Source organism: Megascapheus bottae, chromosome 16, assembly GCF_031878675.1.
Source record: "Megascapheus bottae isolate mThoBot1 chromosome 16, mThoBot2.hap1, whole genome shotgun sequence".
NCBI classification, from domain to species: Eukaryota; Metazoa; Chordata; class Mammalia; order Rodentia; family Geomyidae; genus Megascapheus; species Megascapheus bottae.
In genome coordinates, this window is record NC_143524.1 from 21140619 (window position 1) to 21163691 (window position 23073).

At 38.4% G+C, this 23073-nt stretch overlaps 1 protein-coding gene across 2 annotated transcripts in view; it reads right to left on the reverse strand.

Annotated features, from left to right (window-relative positions):
- Nucleotides 1–4237: 4237 nt before the first annotated feature.
- The window catches only part of Caprin1 (cell cycle associated protein 1), a 35256-nt gene continuing 16420 nt past the window's right edge, over nucleotides 4238–23073 (reverse strand). For both annotated transcript variants that reach the window (XM_090347900.1, XM_090347901.1), the window contains 15 exons: nucleotides 21915–22153; nucleotides 21754–21836; nucleotides 19855–19992; nucleotides 17775–17827; nucleotides 17610–17696; nucleotides 17049–17204; nucleotides 16856–16964; nucleotides 15966–16027; nucleotides 14406–14516; nucleotides 14055–14204; nucleotides 12343–12493; nucleotides 9429–9623; nucleotides 8064–8164; nucleotides 7618–7681; nucleotides 4238–6085 (listed from right to left, as the gene is read on the reverse strand). In XM_090347900.1, coding sequence (XP_090204026.1) covers nucleotides 6021–6085; nucleotides 7618–7681; nucleotides 8064–8164; nucleotides 9429–9623; nucleotides 12343–12493; nucleotides 14055–14204; nucleotides 14406–14516; nucleotides 15966–16027; nucleotides 16856–16964; nucleotides 17049–17204; nucleotides 17610–17696; nucleotides 17775–17827; nucleotides 19855–19992; nucleotides 21754–21836; nucleotides 21915–22153 — 1764 coding nt within the window. In that variant the 3' untranslated portion in view covers nucleotides 4238–6020. The remainder of the gene's footprint in view (nucleotides 6086–7617; nucleotides 7682–8063; nucleotides 8165–9428; nucleotides 9624–12342; nucleotides 12494–14054; nucleotides 14205–14405; nucleotides 14517–15965; nucleotides 16028–16855; nucleotides 16965–17048; nucleotides 17205–17609; nucleotides 17697–17774; nucleotides 17828–19854; nucleotides 19993–21753; nucleotides 21837–21914; nucleotides 22154–23073) is intronic.

Genomic DNA, 23073 nt, shown 5'->3' on the forward strand with positions numbered 1-23073 from the left:
CGGCTTCCGCCCGGTCTTGATAAGCACCAGACACGCACGCGCACTGAAAGCTCGGCGGCCGCCGGCCGCACGGGCCCTTCCTGAACGCTGTCGCCTGGTGATGACGTACACGCGCGGAGGCGAACGGCTCGCCCACCCTCCCCCGCTGCTGCTGCTGCCGCTACTGCCGCTGCTGCAGCGCGTTTCCGGGAGGTTTGGCCATGACACGTGGCCTCCATGTTAGTGCTTTCTGGGCAAATCCACCGCCCAAAGGCTAACAAGGGACTACCCCAACAGGTCAGTGCAAGCACGGTTTGGGGGTTCTCACTGCCGGGCTGAGGACGCAAGGACTGGGCTGCCCTTTCAGTGTGAGAAGGCCTGCAGAAGGATCGCGGTCCCTTGCCAGTCGCCCTTAGACCGTTATCTGAGTGGTGAAGTTCTCCGTTTCAGTTACTATTCCTCTGCCCAAGGGAAACCAACACCAGAGTTTATCTCCCGCTGGGCGGGGGGGAGGGGAGAGATGATCACTTGGAGCAGCACTTCAATTTCTTCCTGCTCATTCCTTGAGTACCACAAACACTGTGTAATGTTCGGAGCGAATTGTTTCTCTTACCTTCGAAATTATTTTCCATATGGATAAACCTGTTCAGTACTCACCGTCTACTAACGAAACGTCAATGTACTGCACACTATTCTGTTCAGGAAGGCTAGACAATGACATGACTTGAAGCTCAAAGTCGACCTATGTAAACCAGGTACCCCGAGCATTATTTCACAGACGGACAGGAAAGTCCTCTGAAGCAGCCAACACTAGATGGAACACAAGCCTAAATTTAGAATCAATCGAGAATATTTGAGTGATAATGAGGTTGTGGACTGGATGTTGTGCAGCTCGGCAACCACAGAATTTTAGTTGTGACAGAAAACTGGAGGTTGGGCGACATAAATGACAAGTTCCAATATGCCCTCTATTCAATTTGACTACTACTCAAAATACACCATGAGACCACAAGATTACTACTAGGTTAGTGTTCTAGAATGGTGGCAGTGGTGGTCACAAGTGTCAGGATGGCTCAGGAATTATATGGGTTTACAGAAGTCAAAGACTGGTACCCAAACTACTTCCCTAGGCAATGAGATGATTGTTCCATTTAGGGTAACTAAGATCAATTTTTAGCATTAGAGACAGTAAAAACCTACATGTTCAGTGCAAGTTTGAAACTTTCTGATCTTATTTAAATCATCTGGATTGGGCAGCCAGAAAAGTAGGCTTGCAGAAACCAGGAGATTTAAAATGAGATTACAAGATAAAAAAAAAAAAAAAAAAAAAAAAAAAAAAAAAAAAAACCTCAGGAGGCTAAGATCTGAGGATTGTGGTTCAAAGCCATTTCCTGTCACTAAACTCCATGAGACTCTTATCTTCACTTTGCTAGAAAACCGGAAGTGGTGCTGTGGCTCAAGCAGTAGCCTTGAGCTGAAAACCTCAGGGACAGCCCCCAGGCCCAGAGTTCAAGCCCCCCCAAAAATCAGTAGCACCCATTATTACATTACCGTCCTACCTTTTAATGTGCAATTCTCACAAGCAGGAAGCTACTTCAATAAAGCATCTTTGCTTTAAACACAGTAATGAGTATCTTTTCATGGACCCACAACCATTAGATCTCAGCTTCCTCAGTGACTAGGATTCACACAGCTGTTTTTTTTAAATATCAATTTTAAATTTATATCATTTTTTTTTTGCCAGTCCTGGGCTTGGGCTCAGGGCTTGAGCACTGTCCTTGGACTTTCTCAAGGCCAGCACTCTACCACTTGAGCCTCAGCACCACTTCCAGCTTTTTGCTATGTATGTGGGGGTACCGAGGAATCGAACCTGGGTCTTCGTGCATGCTAGGCAAGCACTCTACCACTAGACCAAACTCCCGGCCCCTTAAACATTTTTATTGTAATCCTCTAACCCCCCCCCCGTATGCATAGTTTAAAAAAAGTGGTTTCCCAGACTGAACTATTAAAATTGTTAATACCCCTTGCCCATTTCACCCACCTCTTATACACTAATTATACCACTAATACATATTCCTTACTAGTATCATTAACCATATTGCTTCACTGCCATTTACTGCTTTTGGGTTATCATTATTATCTGACTACTGACTACAGGCAGCTCAATGGAACCAGAAACCATTGTGATTTCTCATCCTTTAATGGCCAGCACTTCACAAAATACCCATGTGTTGAATGAAGCCTTAGCTCAGAAAGCTAATACAAACTAAGAATATACTTAATGCCAAGGGCAGCTGGCTCACCTATAATCCTATCAACTCAGAGGGCTGAAATCTGAGGATCAAAGTTGGAAGCTAGCCCAGGATGCAAAATCCAAGAGACTTACCTAAAAAACCACTCAGAAAAAGCCAGATGTGGTGTTGTGGCTCAAGTAATTGAGAAAAGAATCTCAGAAAGTGCCCAGAGGCCGAGTTTAACCTCCAGAACCAGTCTCTCACAGCCTACACTGAAAAATCCAAGCCACCTCATGAAACTAGATTCTATTTCAGAAACACCTCAAGTAGGGTATTTGTGACAGAAGAGATTAACAACAGTTAGTCTAGGCTTCTCAGAAAATGAAAGCACCAGATTTTGGTTTTGTTTTCCTTTACAAGGAGCACTTCTTTGGAAATGAAAGTGTGGCTCAAGTGGCATAGTGCCAGCCTGGAGCACAAGGCCCTAATTTCAAACTCCAATACCAGCAAGGAGGCAGGAGAGGGAAGAGCACGTCCTCGGTAAACTGAAACTGAAGATGACTTTGCTCAAAAACCTTACACCTCATATTATGAAATTTAAAACATTCACTGTCTTTTTCACCATCTTTATAGAATTTAAAATGGGAAAATTGTATAGAAATAAAACTTCATTTTTCTAGTTTTTGTTTCATAAAAGTATAACTCAAGGTCAAGGACAATACTGACTCTTTTTAAGTATACCAGTCAGCAAAACTAGAACTGAGTTGTAAATTCAGGATCTTAAAAATCAAAATGAAGAGTACAGACAGGCATGGGTGGTTCATCACACCAGTAATCTTAGCACTCAGGAGAATGAGATCTGTGGATTGATGTTAAAAGCCAATCCAGAAGTGGAGCTGTGGCTCAAAGTGGCAGAGCACTCACCTTAAGCACAAAAGCTCACAAACAGCTCCAAGGTCCAGAGTTCAAGTCCCATGAACAAAGAATAAATAAATGAAATAAAAAGGGTATGAACAAGTGCTATGTGCATACAATTTCTCATTAGGTAAGTCACTATACTCTGGAACATAAATTACCTATGGTATGTTAAAAAGCTGCTTCCACTATTCTGCATTTATGAACTAGTTAGCATAGCACATACTCTCATTCCTACTTCAAGTGGAAAGTCTTCCAACTAAAGTTGTATATAAAAGGAGACAAGTGTAAGTACACTGACTTAAAACACTGAAAAGTCATTTGTTCTAATATCTGACTGAGGAGAGAAAAACACTTCTATATCCTTTGGGAGTATTTAGGATCCAGGAACAAAAATTCTAACCAAGGTAATAGATACCTTCTAATTTCAGTATTCAAGGGAGATAACTTGGTAACTGTGTATGTGCAAAAGTATTTTATATGTAGTCTTTCTAGACCAGGACAAGTCTGTGACAACCATTTCATTGCAATTCTCCTAAAATACGCATTTGACCAAAGAAAGAGCCTTTGTAACTAAGACAAGCATTTACATATAGAGTATACTGAATACTCTGAAAATCATAATGGGACTTTCAGAAAGTTCTCTGCCCAATAAAGCATTTCTTTTTTCAGATATGGTCTGAAATGCTAATAAATAAAAGCTTTACATTTAAGTGGCCTTGACAGGATGCCCCCCTCTTGGTGTTTGGAAAAGAGCAACTCTTTAGAAACAAAAACTCTGAACACAAGACATTCCCATCTTTGCACAGATCTAGCATTTCCCCCCCTCCTATCTCTGAGTACGAAGTACTGGATGAAATGCATTTACTTTTTGATTTTCAAATGACAGGAATATTCTATTTAGTTTTCTATATGACTGAACGTTTTAGGAAGTAGCCAATGAACTATGAGTATTTTGCCCATCTAAAATACAGCTAACATATGGTTGTGGTACATCCCAGGTAGATGTGATTTAAAGCACACAAGGTGAGGTGCTAGCAAAAGAAATACTCATTTGCAAAAGAAAACAGATAACCCTTCCAATATGATGTACCACAACCACACATGACAAAAGTCAAGAACTTTTTTTTTTATTTATTTTAAAATAAACATTGAAGATTTCCCCCATTACCCACCACCCTACAAAACCTTTGAATGTGGAATGTTCAACAGCCTATCCATTTTAGTAGGTTACAAAACCGGCAAAAAAAAAAAAAAAAATACTCCAGTTCTCTAATGATGAATATTTGAGAATATTTGTTTTGTTTTTATGGCATTGAATACCTATTGGGAAAATTCCTTAGCTAAAAATAAAATTTAATTTCTGCACAGAAAATACCATTAACTTAGTAGCCTTTGCTTAATAGGTGGGCTTAATTCTCCATAAAGTCAGAGTGGGAACAGAACAACAAGCAGCATTAAGTTTTAGGCACACAGATCTAGTGCTCAAACTGCTAGCACAAATTCCAACACAGTACATATGACTAAGCCACTACTAAACTCTCCATCTCTACCAAACTTGAGACTCTCCCTATGCATCTAAGAGCAGAAATCACCACTCTCACATAAAACCTCCATGAGGAAAGGAAAATTCAATTAAGGTTCAATTGAACAAAAGGTAAGTGCATATAATACAGCTGCTGGAGATAACCATAGAATTTGTGACACTAGCAATAAATGGGGTGACTCACATAAGCTAGCTGTTGAACTCCAGTGTTTCAAAATACAACTTTTATAAACATGTTTTATTTGCTTTATTACCATGAGAACTGAAGTTATTGACTGTCATTTCCCTAAAACAGGGAAATCAATCTAAAACACATATTGGTGCTTGTCAAAAGATAGCAATTTAAACGGGTGGTAGCAGCAGGCATTTTTATCTCTTTCTTTAAAGAACTCTCAAGCTGCAAGAAAAAAAATGTGACCAAAAAAGGTGTTATGATTATCCATTAAAGATTTTCATCAGTACCTGAACCAATTTAGGTGACAATACAACAAAGATTCCAGGATTAGTGATGACGATACACATCATAAGGAATGATCTATACAGACAGACATATCTGTATAGATTGATAAATATTTAGTATCAATCCTTATGAAAGTCATTGTTTCAAAAAAACTGTTAAGTGTTCAAAAGATATCTAAATACTTCACATTAAATATAGAAGCAGCCTGTCCAGATTATATCCCATTATTTGTTGCGTATTTTTCATAAGGTGCCAATCAAAGCCTAATTTGCATTTTGGCTGTTTTATATAATATCAGCTGTTAAGCAACTTACATGTGTTTTTAATCACAGTCATTTGGCCAGATGAACAGTGCTGTGTCAAAGCTAATAGCCAGCCTTACATGTGTGATTAAGGACCCATGCATAATTTGGTATGCATCTAAACATTCTGTGCTCCAATTTAAATGGAAATACTGTGAAATGCAGTTGTTCTGCCAAACCACACTCCATTCCCTCCATCTTCCTTTCAAGGAAAATGTTCTCTTTTCTCAATTACCATTGAATAACTCTGGGACTAATTTGTATATTTTATCCAATGTCAAAAGCCAAAGTTACTCTTTATCAAGCCACTTCAAATAACTATGGAGATAGTATCATCCCCTAAGGTATATTGTTTTACTCCTAAGCATGGGTGAGGAATCTGAGTATCATGTGCAAGGCTCAAGATGACGCTTAGGACAGAACATGCAGAGTAAAAATATTTCCTTCCATATCCAGGTAATATAAAGCTGACAATTGTAGTCCTGTCTTTATGGGATGAAAACAGTCCCTTTACAATAGATAATAACTCTTCTGGTAACATGTTATGGTACACTGGCCAGTGTGTTTGGCGATTGTGAATCAGATTAATTCACGTGCTGAGTGTTCATTTGCGGCATCCCTCTGTTGGGTCTTGGGGGCCCTCCACGACCTAGAAGACAAAAATGGCATTTGATTTTTCTTTCAAATAGTATTTGTTTTGCCTTCAAGCAGATTTTCATCTGAAGTCAAGAAGCATGTAGGCAGCTTGTCACCACATTATTAGGTTTAAGAGGTCAATTCTTCAGTGTTCAAGTTTCACCTGTCCTGGAAGTTGTCATGCGCAAATTTGCTCAAGTTTTCTAGCTAAAAAAAGAGTAGAGCTAATGGAGTATTTCACCAGTACTCATTCATTCAACAAGTATTTATTGAGTGCCTACTATGTGCTAGGCACTGTCATCAGGCGTTGGGAATAGATACAGCAGTAAAGACAGACAAGTTACCTGCTCTCATGGAGCTTACATTCTAATGTACACTCTAGCTTACATTTCAGTATTAACATCATACTATCAAAATTAATAAAAGCACCAGAAGGAAAACAGACCTTATTACCTAAACTGTTAAAAAGAAACTACATAACATTCAAAATTATATAATGACTTATAACACAAAGTTTTTTTACATGCTGTTAAAACAGATTTTTAACTATCAGTTAACTCAATTTTCATAGAATATGCTACAAGGTGGGAAAGAACATAACCCACATTCACATGCAAAGACCTTTGATACTTCTATTCAAGTCAGTTATTCCCAAGTGATCCATTAATGTGGGGAAAAAACGCACCTTTTGCTGGCCAGTTGCTACTAGCACTCGAAGTACCTTTTAATTTGTCCTTAATATACATTTTATACATGTTATGGCCAATAACTACACAAAACCTATTTTTTAACCTTCCAATCAGAGAACCATTTAGAACTTCAGATTACATGAAATGCTAGCTTTTAATTGTTAAACAGGTTAACTTCTTGGCCCATATAGGAAGCAATTTTCTCTAATAACAAAAACAAAACAACAAAAAACTACTCAACTTGCAATTTTTAAGTACAATCAAATGAATTAGTAAGAATTTGGGGATGCTATTTGAAAACCAGAAATAATTTGGTTCATAGAGATCACTAAAGGTGTTCCAAAATGTATTCAGACTTTCATTAGTTCTATTATTACCTCTAAATGGTTCTCTATATGAAACTATGGCTTTTCTGGCCATTAAAGGGTTTCTGGTCCTAAAATATAATATGTAGTATGCATGTTTCAAAAATGAAAAGATAATAAATTTATATAAATGTTTACTCTCACTCCAAAAATGTCTTACAAAAATGTTTCGATAAGTACTCCTAAAAACATTTAACAGGTGTTATGACCTGAAAAAATAATTTCCAGTTGGAAAAACACTTTTTCTGAGGAAGAGAAAATTTTCTTGTTCTTAAGACAGTTTGTATATTAACAGGGAAAGTCATTCAAAAATTAAAATTTGGATTCAAGATTAAGTTTTAGAAACAGCATTTCATTTAATCCCTAGCAACAAGTCTGAAAAAGATCAACGTATTCCTAACATGTAACCTAAATGCAGACTATGAACAGCTCTTCCAAGGCCAGAACAGAAGCTCCACTTAGGAGCTAGGATCACCACCACAAAATATTACCTCGTGGGGCTCCCCGTGGTCCACTCTGCCCAGAGCCTCGCTTGAAATTCTGCTGATATCCATCCTAAAAGACAAGCTAGTTAGTATTAAGAAGAAAAAGTAAATTTTATATGCATATTTTAAGTATGTGAGAATAAACTATCAATCAGAAAGTGTCATTTAAAAATGCTTATCCATCTTTCATTTTTACAGTCTAACATTACAGAAATACTACACCATAGCTAGAAGCTACTGTGTAAATACTATATTTCTATTATGCTCAAGAACATTCAACTTGACATAGCACTCTTGCAGATCCTTTTATTAACACTCTATTAAGTGACTTTTCCATATGAAGTGCAACAAAAAGCAAAGTCCATCTTTTTTTCTATGACAAAATATTTTAGCTATCAAATAAGTACCCCCCAAATTACTTAGTTATTGAGTCCCACACTACATTTACCTACCCGCTGGTAGCCAGAGTAGTCTCGGGGAGCACTGAACTGAGACTGTGTGTAACCACTGTTTGGAGTGTTAGAGAATGAAGGGCGGTAACCATCATATCCTCCTAAAATTTAGGACAAGAAAAATAAGCTTTTTTCCTCACAAGAAATTTTTACTTTATTAATGAAAAAGTAAGACTGGGATAATAATTATAAGCATGCTACTTATTCAAGCTAATTCTTAACTGCCTAGCAGATCTAATCTGTTTAATTTCTGTAAATACTAACTGCCTTAGAAGACAGAATGATAAGCTAGGTACCAACTGCTCACATTTCTAAGCCTAGCTTGTTGGAGGTCTGAAATGGAGAGAATCATAATTTGAGGTCACTCTAGGCAAAAAGTCCACGAGACACAATCTCATTTAAAGACCCTCCCTCATCAAGCAAATAATCAGTGTGGAAAAAGCTGGAGCAAAAACATACATGGATTAGCAGCTAAGCATCTGCCCTAGTTTCAACACCGAGACTGCCAAAAACAACCCTCTACAGAAAGATAGGAATTTTAACAAAACAAAAAATCCACATGTCATTTGATTAACTACATTATATAGTTAGTTATTGGAGACTGGCGCCAGTGGCTCACCCTAGCAATCTACTCAGGAGGTTGAGATCTAAGGATCACAGTTCAAACAAAAGCCAGCCCAGGCACAAAAGTCCCGTGAGACTCCGAGACTGCCAAAAACAACCCTCTACAATTAACCACCAGAAAACTGAAAGTGGCACTGTTGCTCAAGTGGTAGAGCACTAACCTTGAACTAAAGAACTCAAGGACAAAGCCTAGGACCAGAATTCAAGCCCCACCACCAACAAAACCAAAACAAACATACATACATTTGTAAGTACGTACATACATACACTTAATAGAACTTTAGGCATAACTCAAGGGTTAGACTGCCAGCCACAAACAAAAAAGCTGCAAGTAGTAAGGCTGAATCCTACTCAGGAGGCTAAAATCTGAGGATCAAGGTTCAAAGCCTCCAATTAACTTCTAGAAAAGGGGAAATGGGGCTGTGGCTCATGAGTAGGTCAGTAAGTAGCCTTGAGCTGAAGAGCTCAGGGACAGTGCCCAGGCCAGAGTCCAAGCTCCATGACCCACAAAAAAAAAAAAAAAAAAGACAGACAAGAAAGAAAGAAAGAAAGAAAAGATAAGATAGATTGATGAGTTCAAGTCACAAAACTAGAAATAAAATCAATCAATAAAAATAAATGTTCAAGTTAAACCTAAGAGGGTAATTCAGAGCCACATCTCTCCTGAAAAATCATAAGACCTGTTTTCAGGAAAAAAATAGTCGTAAAAATTCATTAGAACTTGAATCTCATTGCTTTTACCTCTGAACCCATTGGCAGGTCCCCGGTAACCATTCATCAAGCCTCTAGCACCACGGGAACCTCCACGAGACACACCACGACTATTGTAATAAGGCTGACTGCTCCGAGGAAATCCAGTGTTCTGTTGAGGAGGCTGCTGGTGGTTGCCAGTCACTTGATGGGACTGGTCCTGGGAACCATGGTAGGTACCAACCACTGCAATATGAAACAAATATTACACGAATAGGAACATGACAGACACAGTCCCATTACCATTTGTTCTCCTATATGCTTTCAGGTTTAAGCAGCAATTTTTTACATTTTTCAATCCCTAAAAGTTTAATTTTTTTTTCAAACTTTCCAGATTAACAAACTGAACGTGTGTGTCACTGTTTCCTACCCATAGATTATGCTGGAGGGATGGGGACAGAGGGAATGGATACAAAAATTCCAAACCTCTGAAAGTGGAACATTTTTTACCTTCCAAATAAATTATTTATAACTATATACTATTATGCACTGTATATACGATTTATTAATTTCTTGTGAAAGGTGAGTGAGTCCCTTTCAAAACAAGGGACTAAAAAAAGATTTACTCATTGAAACACTAAATAACCATTTTGTGTTAAATTCACTCTTATAGACTATAATATTCAAAATTAAATACTGAGCTATATTTGATTCCAATGTATACAAATGAAAAGAAAATAGATACTCTTAAGGAAGGTAACTATAACAAAGATTCACCCTACCAGATGCTAGCCTGACCAAAGATCCTACTTTGGGGATTAAAAAAAGGTAACATTTTGTCTTTTTTTTTTTTTTTTGCCAGTCCTGGGCTTGAGCTCAGGGCCTGAGCACTGTCCTTGGACTTTCTCAAGGCTAGAGCTCTACCACTTGAGCCTCAGCACCACTTCCAGCTTTTTCCTACGTATATGGTACTGAGGAATCGAACCCGAGCCTCCGTGATTGCTAGGCAAGCACTCTACCACAAGGCCAAACTCCCGGCCCCTGTCTTTTTTCTTTTTTTACAATCTCTTCAGGACCTATCTTATATGCACAAGGAATTTCTAATACCTTTTCAGTTTTTACACAATTGTGCCATAGAAGAGATAAAGAATTCCTACAAAGAGGAAATGTTATAACTTTCTCTAGTTAATAAACTTCACTACTCATATTATGTATCTTTCTATAAACCTTCTATACTTTTGATACTTAAAATTACAAATATCAAATACACATAACATTTACTAACTTAAAACAATTAAGGACTGGGTGTGCAGCTAAAGAGGAAATAGGGCACTAAAATCAAACTCTACTGTATGTCTGGGGGGTCTGTTTGTTTTTCCCCATCCTTGGGCTTGAACTCTGAGCATGGATGCTGTCCCTGAACTTTTATGCACAAGGCTAGTTAGGGCTCTATCACTTGAACCACAGCTCCAGTTTCAATTAAAAAAAAAAAGCCTCACAGATTTTGCTGCCCCAGCAAAATCCATAATCCTCTGATCTCAGCCTCCTGAACAACTAGGATTACTGGTACAAGCCCCAGCCACCCAGCAAGAACTGGAAATTTAACTTTCAATCTGTTTTTCTTTTCCTTTGAGGGGTGAAAGTCTTATAGCCCCGGCTAATCAGTAACCTTGAATTAAATGTCATCTTCATGATTCAACCCCCCAAGTGCTTGGATTATAACCATACACTAGGTGACATTAAATCCCTTTTAACCAGTAAGAATCTAACTACTAATTGTACTCAAATATCAACTGTAACAAACATCAGACCAACTGAAAATAGGATCTTTAAATATACAATGCTAACCAATGCACAGTGGTACCAATACATAACCTTATTATAATAAGATGATAAATATAAAGATAAATTAGTCAACAAAAGACTCAGCCGCATTTTGAGGAGTGATGGAGATAGGTGTATGAGATGACATTTGGATACCAATATGAAAGTACTCAGAGAAAGAACTGCGACCAAGTATGGTACAGTGGCTCATGCCTGTAATTTCAGCCAACCTTTGGCAAAAAGTCAGTAAAGACCCAATCTCTAAGAATAAAGCAAGCACTGTGTTACAAACAGTCCAAGCAAGTCCAGGCAAAAAACTTAAACTTTCCAAATGACCCAATGCCAAGTATCAGGCTACCCAGTTACAATTAGCAATTAAAACTTTATTTATATTATATGAAATTATAACCCCTTTATACAAAGCAATTAAGAAGAAAAGTGTAATCAAGCTAAGAATGTGCTTTATGTGCATGAAGTCCTAAGTTCAATTCCTCAGTATCATGTAACGAAAGAAGGTTGGAAATGGCACTCTGTGGCTCAAATGGTAGAATGTTAACATTGAGCAAAAGAAGCTCGAAGACAGTACTCAGTCCTTGAGTTCAAGCCCCAAGACTGGCCAAAAAAAAAAAAAGTTGGTGGTTATTAAAGTTAAAAAGTAATTCCAATCAGGCACAGCGGCCCATACCTATAATCCTAGCTATGTAGGACTGGCTGAAATCTGAAGATTACAGTTCAAAGTCAAACTAGGTTCATGAGACTATCTCCAAGTAAAAAGCAAAAAGCCAGAAATGGGGCTGTGTCTCAGGTAGTAGAGCACTAGCCTTGAGTGGGAAAAGCTACGTGACAATACCCAAGGCCTGGGGTCAAGGTGAAGTACCAGCACTAGAAAAAATAAAAAGGTGAATTCTAATGAAGATTATGTAATGAAAGATATATATATATATATATATATATATATATATATATATAATAAAAGCTAAGTGACCACAGCTAAAAGTATAGAAAGGCTGCAAAAATATGGATTTATTACAGGTTTAACAATAAAAACTCATAGTGTCCTACTAAAATAAAACACTTGGTAGGACACCACCACTGTGAAGTTTGCACTGACAAGGAGCCAATAAAACATTAGTTTTCCTACCTGTTTGAAGCTGTTCTTGCTGGAGCTCTGTTTGTTCCACCTGATGTGGCTGACTGGAAAAGCTCTGGTTATAACTGGCCTGGTACTGATTTTGCTGTTTTAAAGTTTCAGGTTCATTAACAGGAGGAACAGGGGCATTCATATTAAACACCTGTAAGCAATTAAAGAAAATCATCAGTTTATCCTTTACTTCCCTGCTCTGAATATGGCACACTTCAATGTTGTTTTTGCCTCATACGTAATTAAGTATCACAGAAAACATAGACACATAGACAGACACACACACACACTCTTCAATGCATTTCAGTATTAACAACACCTAAGTTTTAAATAAAGTCTTTGAAATGGAAATAGGGACTTAAATCAGAATATGTGCAATCAATCTGATGCAATATCACTTGCAGAAATCTAATTTTTAATCTTTTTTCCCCTCCCCTTTCCCTCCCCTAATTTTTAACCTTATAATTCATTTCATTTTAACATTTCAATTTAAAAAATTAAGTATTTAAATAAAACTGGCATTAGGAATACATGCCTGTATTCCTAGCTACAAAAAGCTATGGATTGCGGTTCAAAGCCAGCCCAGGGAGGAAAGTCCACGGAAATTTTATTTCCAAATTACCACCAAAAAGACAGAAGTGGAACTATAATTGGTGACAGTACCCTTGAACACAAAATCAGAAACAGTGACAAGGCCACAACTAGCTTAGAAACTGAAACAAAACCAAAATAAAACCTTTTGAGTACTGATTTAGATGTGCGTCTATTAGTTTTTATATCAATATTTTTAGAAGTTCTCACTTTAAAGGTATTATTGATAAGGTAGGGTGAAAGAAAAAAAATGTTCAGTAATTTAGAAAATTATGCACATAGGGAAAATATCAACTGTTAAAATCTAGGTTATCCGCCAGGAATGTAGCATAGTGGTAGAGCGCTTGCCTACCATGCATGAAGCCCTGGGTTTGATTCCTCAGTACCACATACACAGAAAAAAATCAGAAGTGGTGCTGTGGCTCAAGTGCTAGAGCTCTAGCCTTGAGAAAGCCCAAGGATGGTGTCCAGGTCCTGAGTTTAAGCCCCAGGTCTGGCCAAAAATCTAGTTATCATTTGCAGGGATGTTAGTCAAATTTTATTATATTTAATTTTGTTAACTAAACCAAAAGGGTAGCACTACCCAAAAAAATAGTCAGGTGCATAATGTGTAAGTATCAAATTTATCTGAGGTAAAATTAACATCTCAAATAAGTAACTTACAATCCAATTAAATATAACCTACATCTAGATGCTGGTAGCTACTCCAGACACCAAAAGAAGTTCAGAGACTCCTATCTCCAATTAACCATCAAAAAGCCTGAAGTGTAGCCCCGGCTCAAGTGATAAGAAGCTAGCCTTGAGCAAAAAGGCTCAGGGATAACCCCCAAGCCTAGGGTTCAAGCCCCAGGACTAGCACAAAAATAGTAAGATAAATAAAAATAAACATAAGCTATAACTGGAGAGAATAACACATGCCTGTAATTCCAACACTTAGGAGGCTGGTGCAAAAGGACTGCAAGTTCTAGGCCAGGATGGGCTACACAGAAAAATAAAGAAAATACATTGATTTATATATACAGTAAATATAGGCTCATGGACAGTTAAATGAAGACTGTTGAGACTCTTGATTTTTATGGTACAAATTAGACATGAAATGTTACGTGGATTAGTTTGCATACCGTTTGCATGGACTGGAATGGAGCTGCATTTACATTGATTCCACTGCTGTGCAAAGGTTTACTTGTCCCAGCCTGGAATACTTGAGGCTGAGAAGCAGCAGGAAGGGATGATGATGCTGTAGTCTGGTCTGTGTTTAAAGAGATTGTTGCCTAAACAAAAGTAAATAAACAGGTATACTTAGTGGTAAACTAACTCAAAATGTTCACATTACTAATTTCAATCAATGATTCCATTAAAGCAAAGTAGGTTGAGAAAGTCACCATTAATATGAATCAGTAATTGTAAATTACCTTTGCCAATTCATAAGTAAGTGCCTAAACAGGTTTTTATGGCCTGGTAATATAACTTGCCTGAATCTGATCAATTGGTTCCTTTTGCGGCCGTTGCTCTGTAGCATGAGAAGGCTGGTATAAGGGTTGAGATGCTGTATAACCCTCACTTGTGGATGAAACCAAAGGAACCTAAACAGAAGTTTAAAAAAAAAGAAAATCAAAGTTTCTTCCTTATTACAACCTGATACAAATTGGAACCTCCCTACACCATACCCCACAAAAAAATAGACATGCTTTTTTTGTTGTTGTTACCAGTACAGGAGCTTGAATTAGGACCTGAGCACTCACTATCTCTTAGTTGTTTCACCTAAGTCTAGCACTCTAACTCTTGAGCCACAGCTCTACTTCTGGCTTTTGTGGTGGTTAATTTGGGATAAGAATCTCAAAGACTTTCCTGCCCAGGCTGACTTTGAGCTGTGATCCACAGATCTCAGCCCCTTGAATAATTAGGATTATAGGCATAAGGCACTGGCAATTTTTTTAAAAATGAGAAACTAGTACAGTCTCTGTGCATTTGGAAACTGTAAGTCCTAACAATTGCAAAGTACTATATTTTTAACCTGGAAGCTTAATAAATTTTGTACATGATTAAGTTCTTTCAGTTTCAAAGATTAAAAGAAAAAAAAACCTATTTAAAAACTTTGGAATTGGGGCCGGGAGTTTGGCCTAGTGGTAGAATGCTTGCCTAGCATGCACGAAGACCTGGGCTCAATTCCTCGGTACCACATATGTAGAAAAAAGCCGGAAGTGGTGCTGAGACTCAAGTGGTAAAGTGCTAGTTTTGAGAAAGTCCAAGGACAGTGCTCAGGCCCAGAGCCCAAGCCCAGGACTGCCAAAAACAAAACAAAACAAAAAAACCCAAACAAACAAACTTTGGAATTATGTTATCTAGAACATGTCATCTGAACCTCTACTTGATCTGAAATTAAAAGGCTTCATTTTACCGGTGCCAGTGGCTTATGCCCTCCTAGCGACTTAAAAAGCTGAAGTCTGGGGCCAGGAATTTGACCTAGTGGTAGAGTGCTTGCCTAGCATGCATGAAGACCCGGGTTCAATTCCTAGGTACCACATGTACAGAAAAGAACCACAAGTGGTGCTGAGCCTCAAGTAGTAGAGCTCTAGCCTTGAGAAAGTCCAAGGCCAGTGCTCAGACCCTGAGCTCAAACCCAGGACTGGCAAAAAAAAAAAAAAAAAGAGGATCACAGTTTGAAGCAATTAGCTTCAAATTAACTGGCTCCAATTAATCACCAAAAGCCAAAAGTGGAACTCTAATTTAACTGATAGAGAGCTAACCTTGAATGAAAAGGCTCAGGGACAGGGCCAAGACTGAGTTAAAGCCAAGGACCAGCACTGCACATGTACACACACTACCCTTCATTTTAATAAACTGTTATAAACATAAACATGAACACAGAAAAAGCTTAAGTCACTGAAAGTAAAGTAAGCTAATAACCCATAATACTTACCTATGTCAGTGAGTCTGTGAGAAAAGATTAAAAAAAAAAAAAGCATACATACTACTGGAGAGTAATCTAAGAAACAAACCTGAAATTTAATTATTCCTCTTAATCCCCTTACCTGTGTAGCTTCCGGTTGTACAGACACTTGATTAGGTTGAGCAAGTCTAGACTCAGAGTGAACTGTAAAAATAACAAGATTGCATTTCTCAAGAAATGTCTAAATACCTTTCACGTGGTTGTACATAGCAAATTTTTATGGTCAAAACAACAAATATTTTAAGGCTAGGAATGTGGCCTAGCGGTAGAGTGCTTGCCTAGCTTGCCTGGCTTGCCTTGAGGAAAGCCAAATGACAGTGTCCAGGAACAGAACTAGGGAAATTAAAAAATTTTAAAAAGAGATGTTCCTGGGGTCAGGAATTTGGCCAAGTGGTAGAGTGCTGGCCTAGCATGCATGAAAACCAGGGTTCGATTCCTCAGTACCACATCTGTTAAAAACAAAACAAAACAAAAAAACCTGAAGTCGTACTGTGGCTCAAGTAGCAGAGCACTAGGCCTTGAAAAAGCTCCGGGACAGTGCTCAGGCCCTGAGTTCAAGCCCCAGGACGGGGGGGGGGGGGAGATATCACTTTCTAATAACAAGAAAAAGATTTGTGCAAATTATAGTAAAAACTAAAAAAACAGTCAAGATCAGAAAGGAGTGATTACTAAGGAGTAAGGAAAAAGGGTAATCAGTGATTGAGAGAGAGCCTAAGATAGATTTCTGCAGTAGTAATTGTAATGAGGTTTCATTTTGTGCTCTAAATACTGACATTTTGTAATTTCAACATGCTGAATTCAAGCTTCTATACCCCACACACAGACACTATAGAAATGTAAAAATTTGCATTATAGGAAAAACATCAAATTAAAGATTCAAAAGTTATGTAAGTATTAATGAGAAGTTTAGTTTTCAAAAACTGTAAAAGCATTAGCCTGCACTTTCTCAACTAAAAATGTAGCATTACCAACCTGGAGGGCAAACCAGCTGAGGCATGTCCATATTTTGGGTTGGATTCATAGGCTGCGCAGATACAATAGCAGGATCAAGTGTCTGGTTTTCAAAATCCAGCATTGAGTCCTATGAAAATAATGGAAGTATGTCAAATGACAGGGCTGGTTTTTTGTTGTTATTGTTTATTTATTTTTACTAAAAAGTACTTACCTGTATGAAATTGTAAGGGCCTTGCATTTGTGCCATAAGATCTTGTACTCGCTGTCTTCTCACAAGGGGATCTGCCTGAGCCACCTGAGTCAAAGAGTGGGGCTCAGGTACTGAAGGAGATGCAGCCTGTGGTTGTTGCTGGAGTGAATTTACCACCTACAGTCAGGAGAAAGGAAGAAGAGCTCTCCATTACTATCATGACTGATTCTCAAGCCATGAAAACTATACTATGAACAAAACAGGCTGTAAAATAGTCAAATAGCCTACAATTATTCCAAACTTAACATTCTGGTCAGTAATAATATTTGAACTTTTCTCAGTCTCATGACATATAGGACTGACATGTAGCATGTCAGATTTACTTTTACGCTTTATGTAACTGCATCTCAATTATATGTGCCATATACTGCATGATTATTACACACATATATAACAAGAACCAGGTAATTAGCCACCACTCAACCAATGCTGGCCCCATATTTCTGATGACAAAACCCCATTAACACAAACATGAGTAAAAGAGTAACCAAACATCAATCTTGTAATACAGGGACCTCTTACCTCAACAGTTTCAACTGTCCACTCGTCTACCTGCTCTTTTTCACCACTGTTGAACTGTGCTTCTGCCATAAATTGTCTATTTACATACTGCAAAGCAAAGTAAATGTGTGAGATATCTATTTGAAAGTCAGGTAAGTTAAAGGCCATATTAAGTAAAAATCATACCTCTGTTGATTCAACTTCACTTTGCTCAGTGTATTCTTCTGCTGGCTCAGGTTCTAAGCAGTTGAAAACAAAAACAAAACAAAAAAACACATGATTTTTAGATACATAGTGAATACCTGTTTAAAATACCATATATAGAATTTACATCACAACAAAAAAGTATTGTAATGTAAGCTATGTAAGGTGCATGACTGTGGGTGATGACATGTAAATGTCTGCTCAATTATAGTTAAGTATAGCCTTGAGAAAGCCCAAGGACAGGACCTGAGTTCAAATCCCAAGACTGGCAAAAAAAAAACAAAAAAAAACCAAACACCAAACAAGAAATTTTTTAAAAATTCAAATTCCAAATAAAAAAACAGTTTACTAGTCCACTATAACATAACCCAAGTTTGTTTTCAAAGTTACAGGTTAAATTCCTACATTTTACCATTTTTATAATATATTTATAATGCTTTCTTTATGTTAGACTGATAGCCTTGAGCAAACTCAGTTGGAGACAGTATTTCATTTCAAGCCCAGGACCAACACACACAAATATTTCTTCTTTTTAGTAAGACCATTAATGGTTCAGGGACAAAGACTGCCTTTTGTTGTTCATCTGCTAGAAAGTCCAACATTGTCAATCTTCCCTTGTGGTTTCAACATAATAGCTAATACTTATGAAGTATCCATTTAAATTGGAGGGAAAGGAGGAGAGGACAACACTGAATTCAAAGACTCACACTTGCTTGGCTAGTAAGTAAGATTTTTATCTGCCTGGGCTGGCTTGGAACTTTGATCCTCAGATTTCAACATCCTGAGAAGCTTATAGGCAATAACTCACCCGCACCTGGCTAAGGCATTGAAGTATGCTCATAATCTTTCTAACTTAAAGAGCTACCATAGAAGTATTCCCAATTAGTGCTGTGCTAGATTTCCAAATGATTTATGAAAGAACCTTTGCTGTTGTGCAATTTTTAATTTACAACTGTTATCTCCCCATGATAAAAGAAAAGGTTTTAGCTAGGCGCTGGTGAGGATAATAGTTCGAAGCCAATCCAGGCAAGAAAGTATATGAGTCTCTATCTCCAATTAACTCCCAAAAGAGCCAGAAATGGAGCCATGGTTCAAGTGATGGAGCATGCTAGCCTTGAGAATAAAAGCTCAGAGACAGCACCCAGGCCCTGGAATCAAAGCTTCAGAACAGTACAAAAAAGAAAAAAACAAAGTTCATAACAAACACTAAATCTTCAGAAATCAAGAAAAAAAATCTATTTAAAAGTCCTTACAGAAAACGACCCCTTAGCTGGCATTGTAGCTCTCGCCTGTAACGCTAGCTACTCAGGAGGTTGAGCTGTGAGGATCACAGCTCAAAGCCAGCCCAGGCACTAAAGACCATGAGACTTATCTCCAATTAACCACTAGAAAACAGGAAGTGGGGCTATGGCTCAATGGGTAGGTCGGGAGCCTTGGGCTAAAAGCGCTCAGGGACAATGCCTAGACCTAGGGGTAGAGTGGTAGCCTTGAGCTGAAGAGCTCAGGGACAGCACACGGGACAGTTCAAGCCCCTTGACTGACAAAAAAAAAAAACAAAAAAAAACTGACCTTTGGCTGGGAACATGGCATAGTGGTAGAGTGCTTGCTTAACATGCACAAAGCCCTTGGTTCGATTCCTCAGTACCATACACAGAAAAAGCCGGAAGTGGTACTGTGGTTCAAGTGGTAGAGCACTAGCCTTGAAAAAGACCAAGGACAGTGCCCAGGCCCTGAGTTCAAGCCCCAGGACTGGCCAAAAAAAAGAAAGAAAAAAGAAACTGTTACACCAACTCCCGACCATTAATCACTTGAGCAAGAACTGTCAATAACCATAATCAAGATTAGTTGACCTAACAGTTAATACTTCATGCAGTTACTTTTTGTAATTGAAATTACTGTTGATGTGCTTTGTCTTTACATTTTATCGTGTACATTTTAATATTTTTTTAAATCTATACCTATCAATACTTAAACCCACAGCAAAGGAAAAGAAAGGCCAGGAACAGGCCAGAACCTTAAACTTAGGACCTAAAAGATACTATCAGTTTAGGTCAGTACTCACCAGCCTCAGCTACCTGGTCTTCCCCTGTGGGCGCAGAGGCTGCTTCTTCTTCTTCACACAGCCCATTCTGATGATTGTGCGTGCTATCAAAGTAGTTTGACTGAAAAACACGCTCAACTATTTCCTTTAAAGCTTTATCTAAAAATATATATATATATTAATTAAAATGTTAGGTTTACGATAACCAACGTTCTACAAAATACTGTAAAAAAAATACTTGATGAACACACACACACACACAATGATGTAATTTCACCAAGAAAAATTACAGATTGACAAGCTATAAAACTGTATTTAACTTTGTAAGGGAGGCCAGGCACTGGTGGCTTACAACTATAATTCTAACTACTCAAGAGGCTGAGATCTGAGGGATCACGGTTTGAAGCCAGCTTGGGCCGGAAAGTCTGTGATTCTTATTAAATTACACAAAAGGCCAGAAGTGAGCTGGGCACAGTGGCTCACGCCTGTAATCCTAACTACACAGGAGGCTGAGATCTGAGGATCACAGTTCAAAGCCATCCGGGCACTAAAGTTCATGAGACTCTTATCTCCCAGGCACTAATGTTTGTGAAACTTTTATCTCCAATAACCACCAGAAAACTGAAAATGGCTCTGTAGCTCAAGTAGTAGAGCGATAGCCATGAGATGAAGAGCTCAGAGCCAGGCCCAAGTCCAGAGTTCAAGTCACAGGACTGACCCCCTCTCCCCACCCCCAAAAGGCCAGAAGTGGCGCTGTTGCTTGAGTGCTTATATGCTAACCTTGACCAAAAAGAGCTACAAACTTTGTGGGGTTATTTGTTGCTGTTGTTCTGAGGGCAAGGGGAGGGATATAGGGCTTAAACTTAGGGCCTGGGCGCAGTCCCTGAGCTTTTGTGCTCAAAGCTAGCACTCTACACTCTACCAATTAGCCCTAGCTCCACTACCACCTAGCTGGGTACAGGATCATGCCAGCCTATCAAAGCTAGCACAAAATGGAGTTCAAACCCAAAACTGCCAAAAGAAAAGTACAAAAAGGGAGCAATAAATTGGACCTCATCATAATGAGACTTCCCTTATATACTTGTTACAAAAGAAGATCAAACCAGGCATTAATGGCTCAGGCCTGTAATCCCAGCTACTCAGGAGACAGAGCTGAGGATTAAGGTTCAAAGCCAGTCTGGGTGGTAAAGTCCTTGAGATTCTTATTACCAAAAAAGCTGGAAATGAAGCCATGGCTCAAGTGGCAGAACACTAGCCTTGAGCAACAAACCTCAGATAGTACCTAAGCCCTAAGTTGAAGACCCAAGACTAACACTCAAAACAGAAAAAAAAAAAAAAAAAAAAAAGAAGCTGAAATGGAGCTATAGCTCAAGTGACTGAGTGCTAGCCTTGAGCACAAAACCTCAGGGACAGCACACTGGAAGGAAAGATGCTCACTGGAAGGAAATGTTTCAAGGTAGAAGAACATGTTTCGGGCCTTCTGTGTAGATCTATACGCAGTAGGGCTATTCCAATTGGACAACATACACGAAAAAAAAAAAAAAACTAACACAATTGTGTAAAAATACCACAAAATCAATCCTAATGAAACTATTACCATCAACTCTGAACAATGAACATTTCATGTTTTTCTTAATTCACTTCAAAAAACAAATGATAAGTACCTATTTTTAAAACCTTATGGCTAACAACTAAATGTACATAAAAACATTAAAGGTACATTAATACCTTTTCATTAGCTATGGATATGCTAAGTCCTAAAATATGCAAACAGGATTAAGCAGACAAGAGTGGAGAATGAGAAAAATGGGGGTAGGAATTTGAGTGGGGGGTGCTTTGTATGTTATGGGAATGTTACATTAATACCCCACTTGCACAAATAAGACAAAAATCTTTAGAGAAAGTTAAAGTTATACTCACAGGTTGTTCCACATACAGATTTTTCCTTCCCTTCCAACAAGTCCCACAGGTGAACAGAAGCATGTTCATACTGTTCATTCAGCCTATAATAATAATATAACTAATCACCTTCCAGTTCATCAATTAAATATTTATGTTCCTATTATCAAGTATCACTGTACCTTAAGCTCATGTCCCGTTCAGGGTCCACCAGCTTGTAGAATTCATCCAACAACGACAATTCCTCTTCAGACAATATTGGCACTCCATTTAAACCCTGTTTCAGGTCAGTTCGCACTTCATCGTCTCCCAGTTTGTCCAAAACATACTGTAGCTCAAGTACAGTTTTTAAACGTTTCTGTTCAGCTTCTTCTCTCATAAGCTGTTCCCGACGAGCTGTCTTCTTTATTGTTTTCTGAATCTATAAAAGAATGTAAGTCCAAGAAAGTTAGGTTTTAATAAGTACTGTTTCCTAACAAAATCAAAATGTCCAAACCAAAACAGGCCCTGGTGGCTTCTGTCTGTAATTTTACTGAGGCAACTAAGATCTGAGGATGGCAAAGCTAGCCAGGAAAGTCTGTGAGATTCTTTTTTTTTTTGGTCAGTCATGGGACTTGAACTCTGGGCCTGGGTGCTGTCCCTGAGCTCTTCAACTCAAGGCTATCACTCTACCACTTGAGCCACAGCTCCACTGCCAATTCCTATCTGTGAGACTCATCACCAATTAACCATCAAAATGTCAGCACCCAAGCCCTCAGCTAAGAACTGGTGGTTCATATCGGTAAACATAGCTACTTGGTAGACAAATCTGTGGACTCCACCCCCCCCCCCACAGCAGGTAGAATAAAAGAAACTGTCAGTAAAAGATAAGCTAATAAGTACAAATGCATTTATCCCACAACGACTGAAGGGATGCCAGTAGCAAAACTCAAATATTTTACCTCTCCAGTTTCACACTTATTATAAGGGGACTTTTAGTAGGTCAGAATTTTTAATAACTATGGCACTGCTTTCCTTCTCATTTTTCTCCATCGAAAGCCTCATTACAAGATTAACAGAGATAGAAAAAACAAAAGTAGTGACATATGAAGCCTATATTAAAAGGAAGATGGATCTATTGGCAAAAAAAAAAAAAAGTAGGAATTTGACAGAGAAAATAAAGCTGGGCACCCCTTGATCACGCCTGTAATTCTAGCTGCTCAGGAGACTATGAAATTTGAGGATAGAGACTGAAGGCAGCCAGGGCAGATATGTCCCTGTGAGACTCTTCTCTCTAAACAGTCAAACAACCCAGAGATGGCACTATGGCGCGCATGTTAGCCTTGAACACAAAGTGTATCA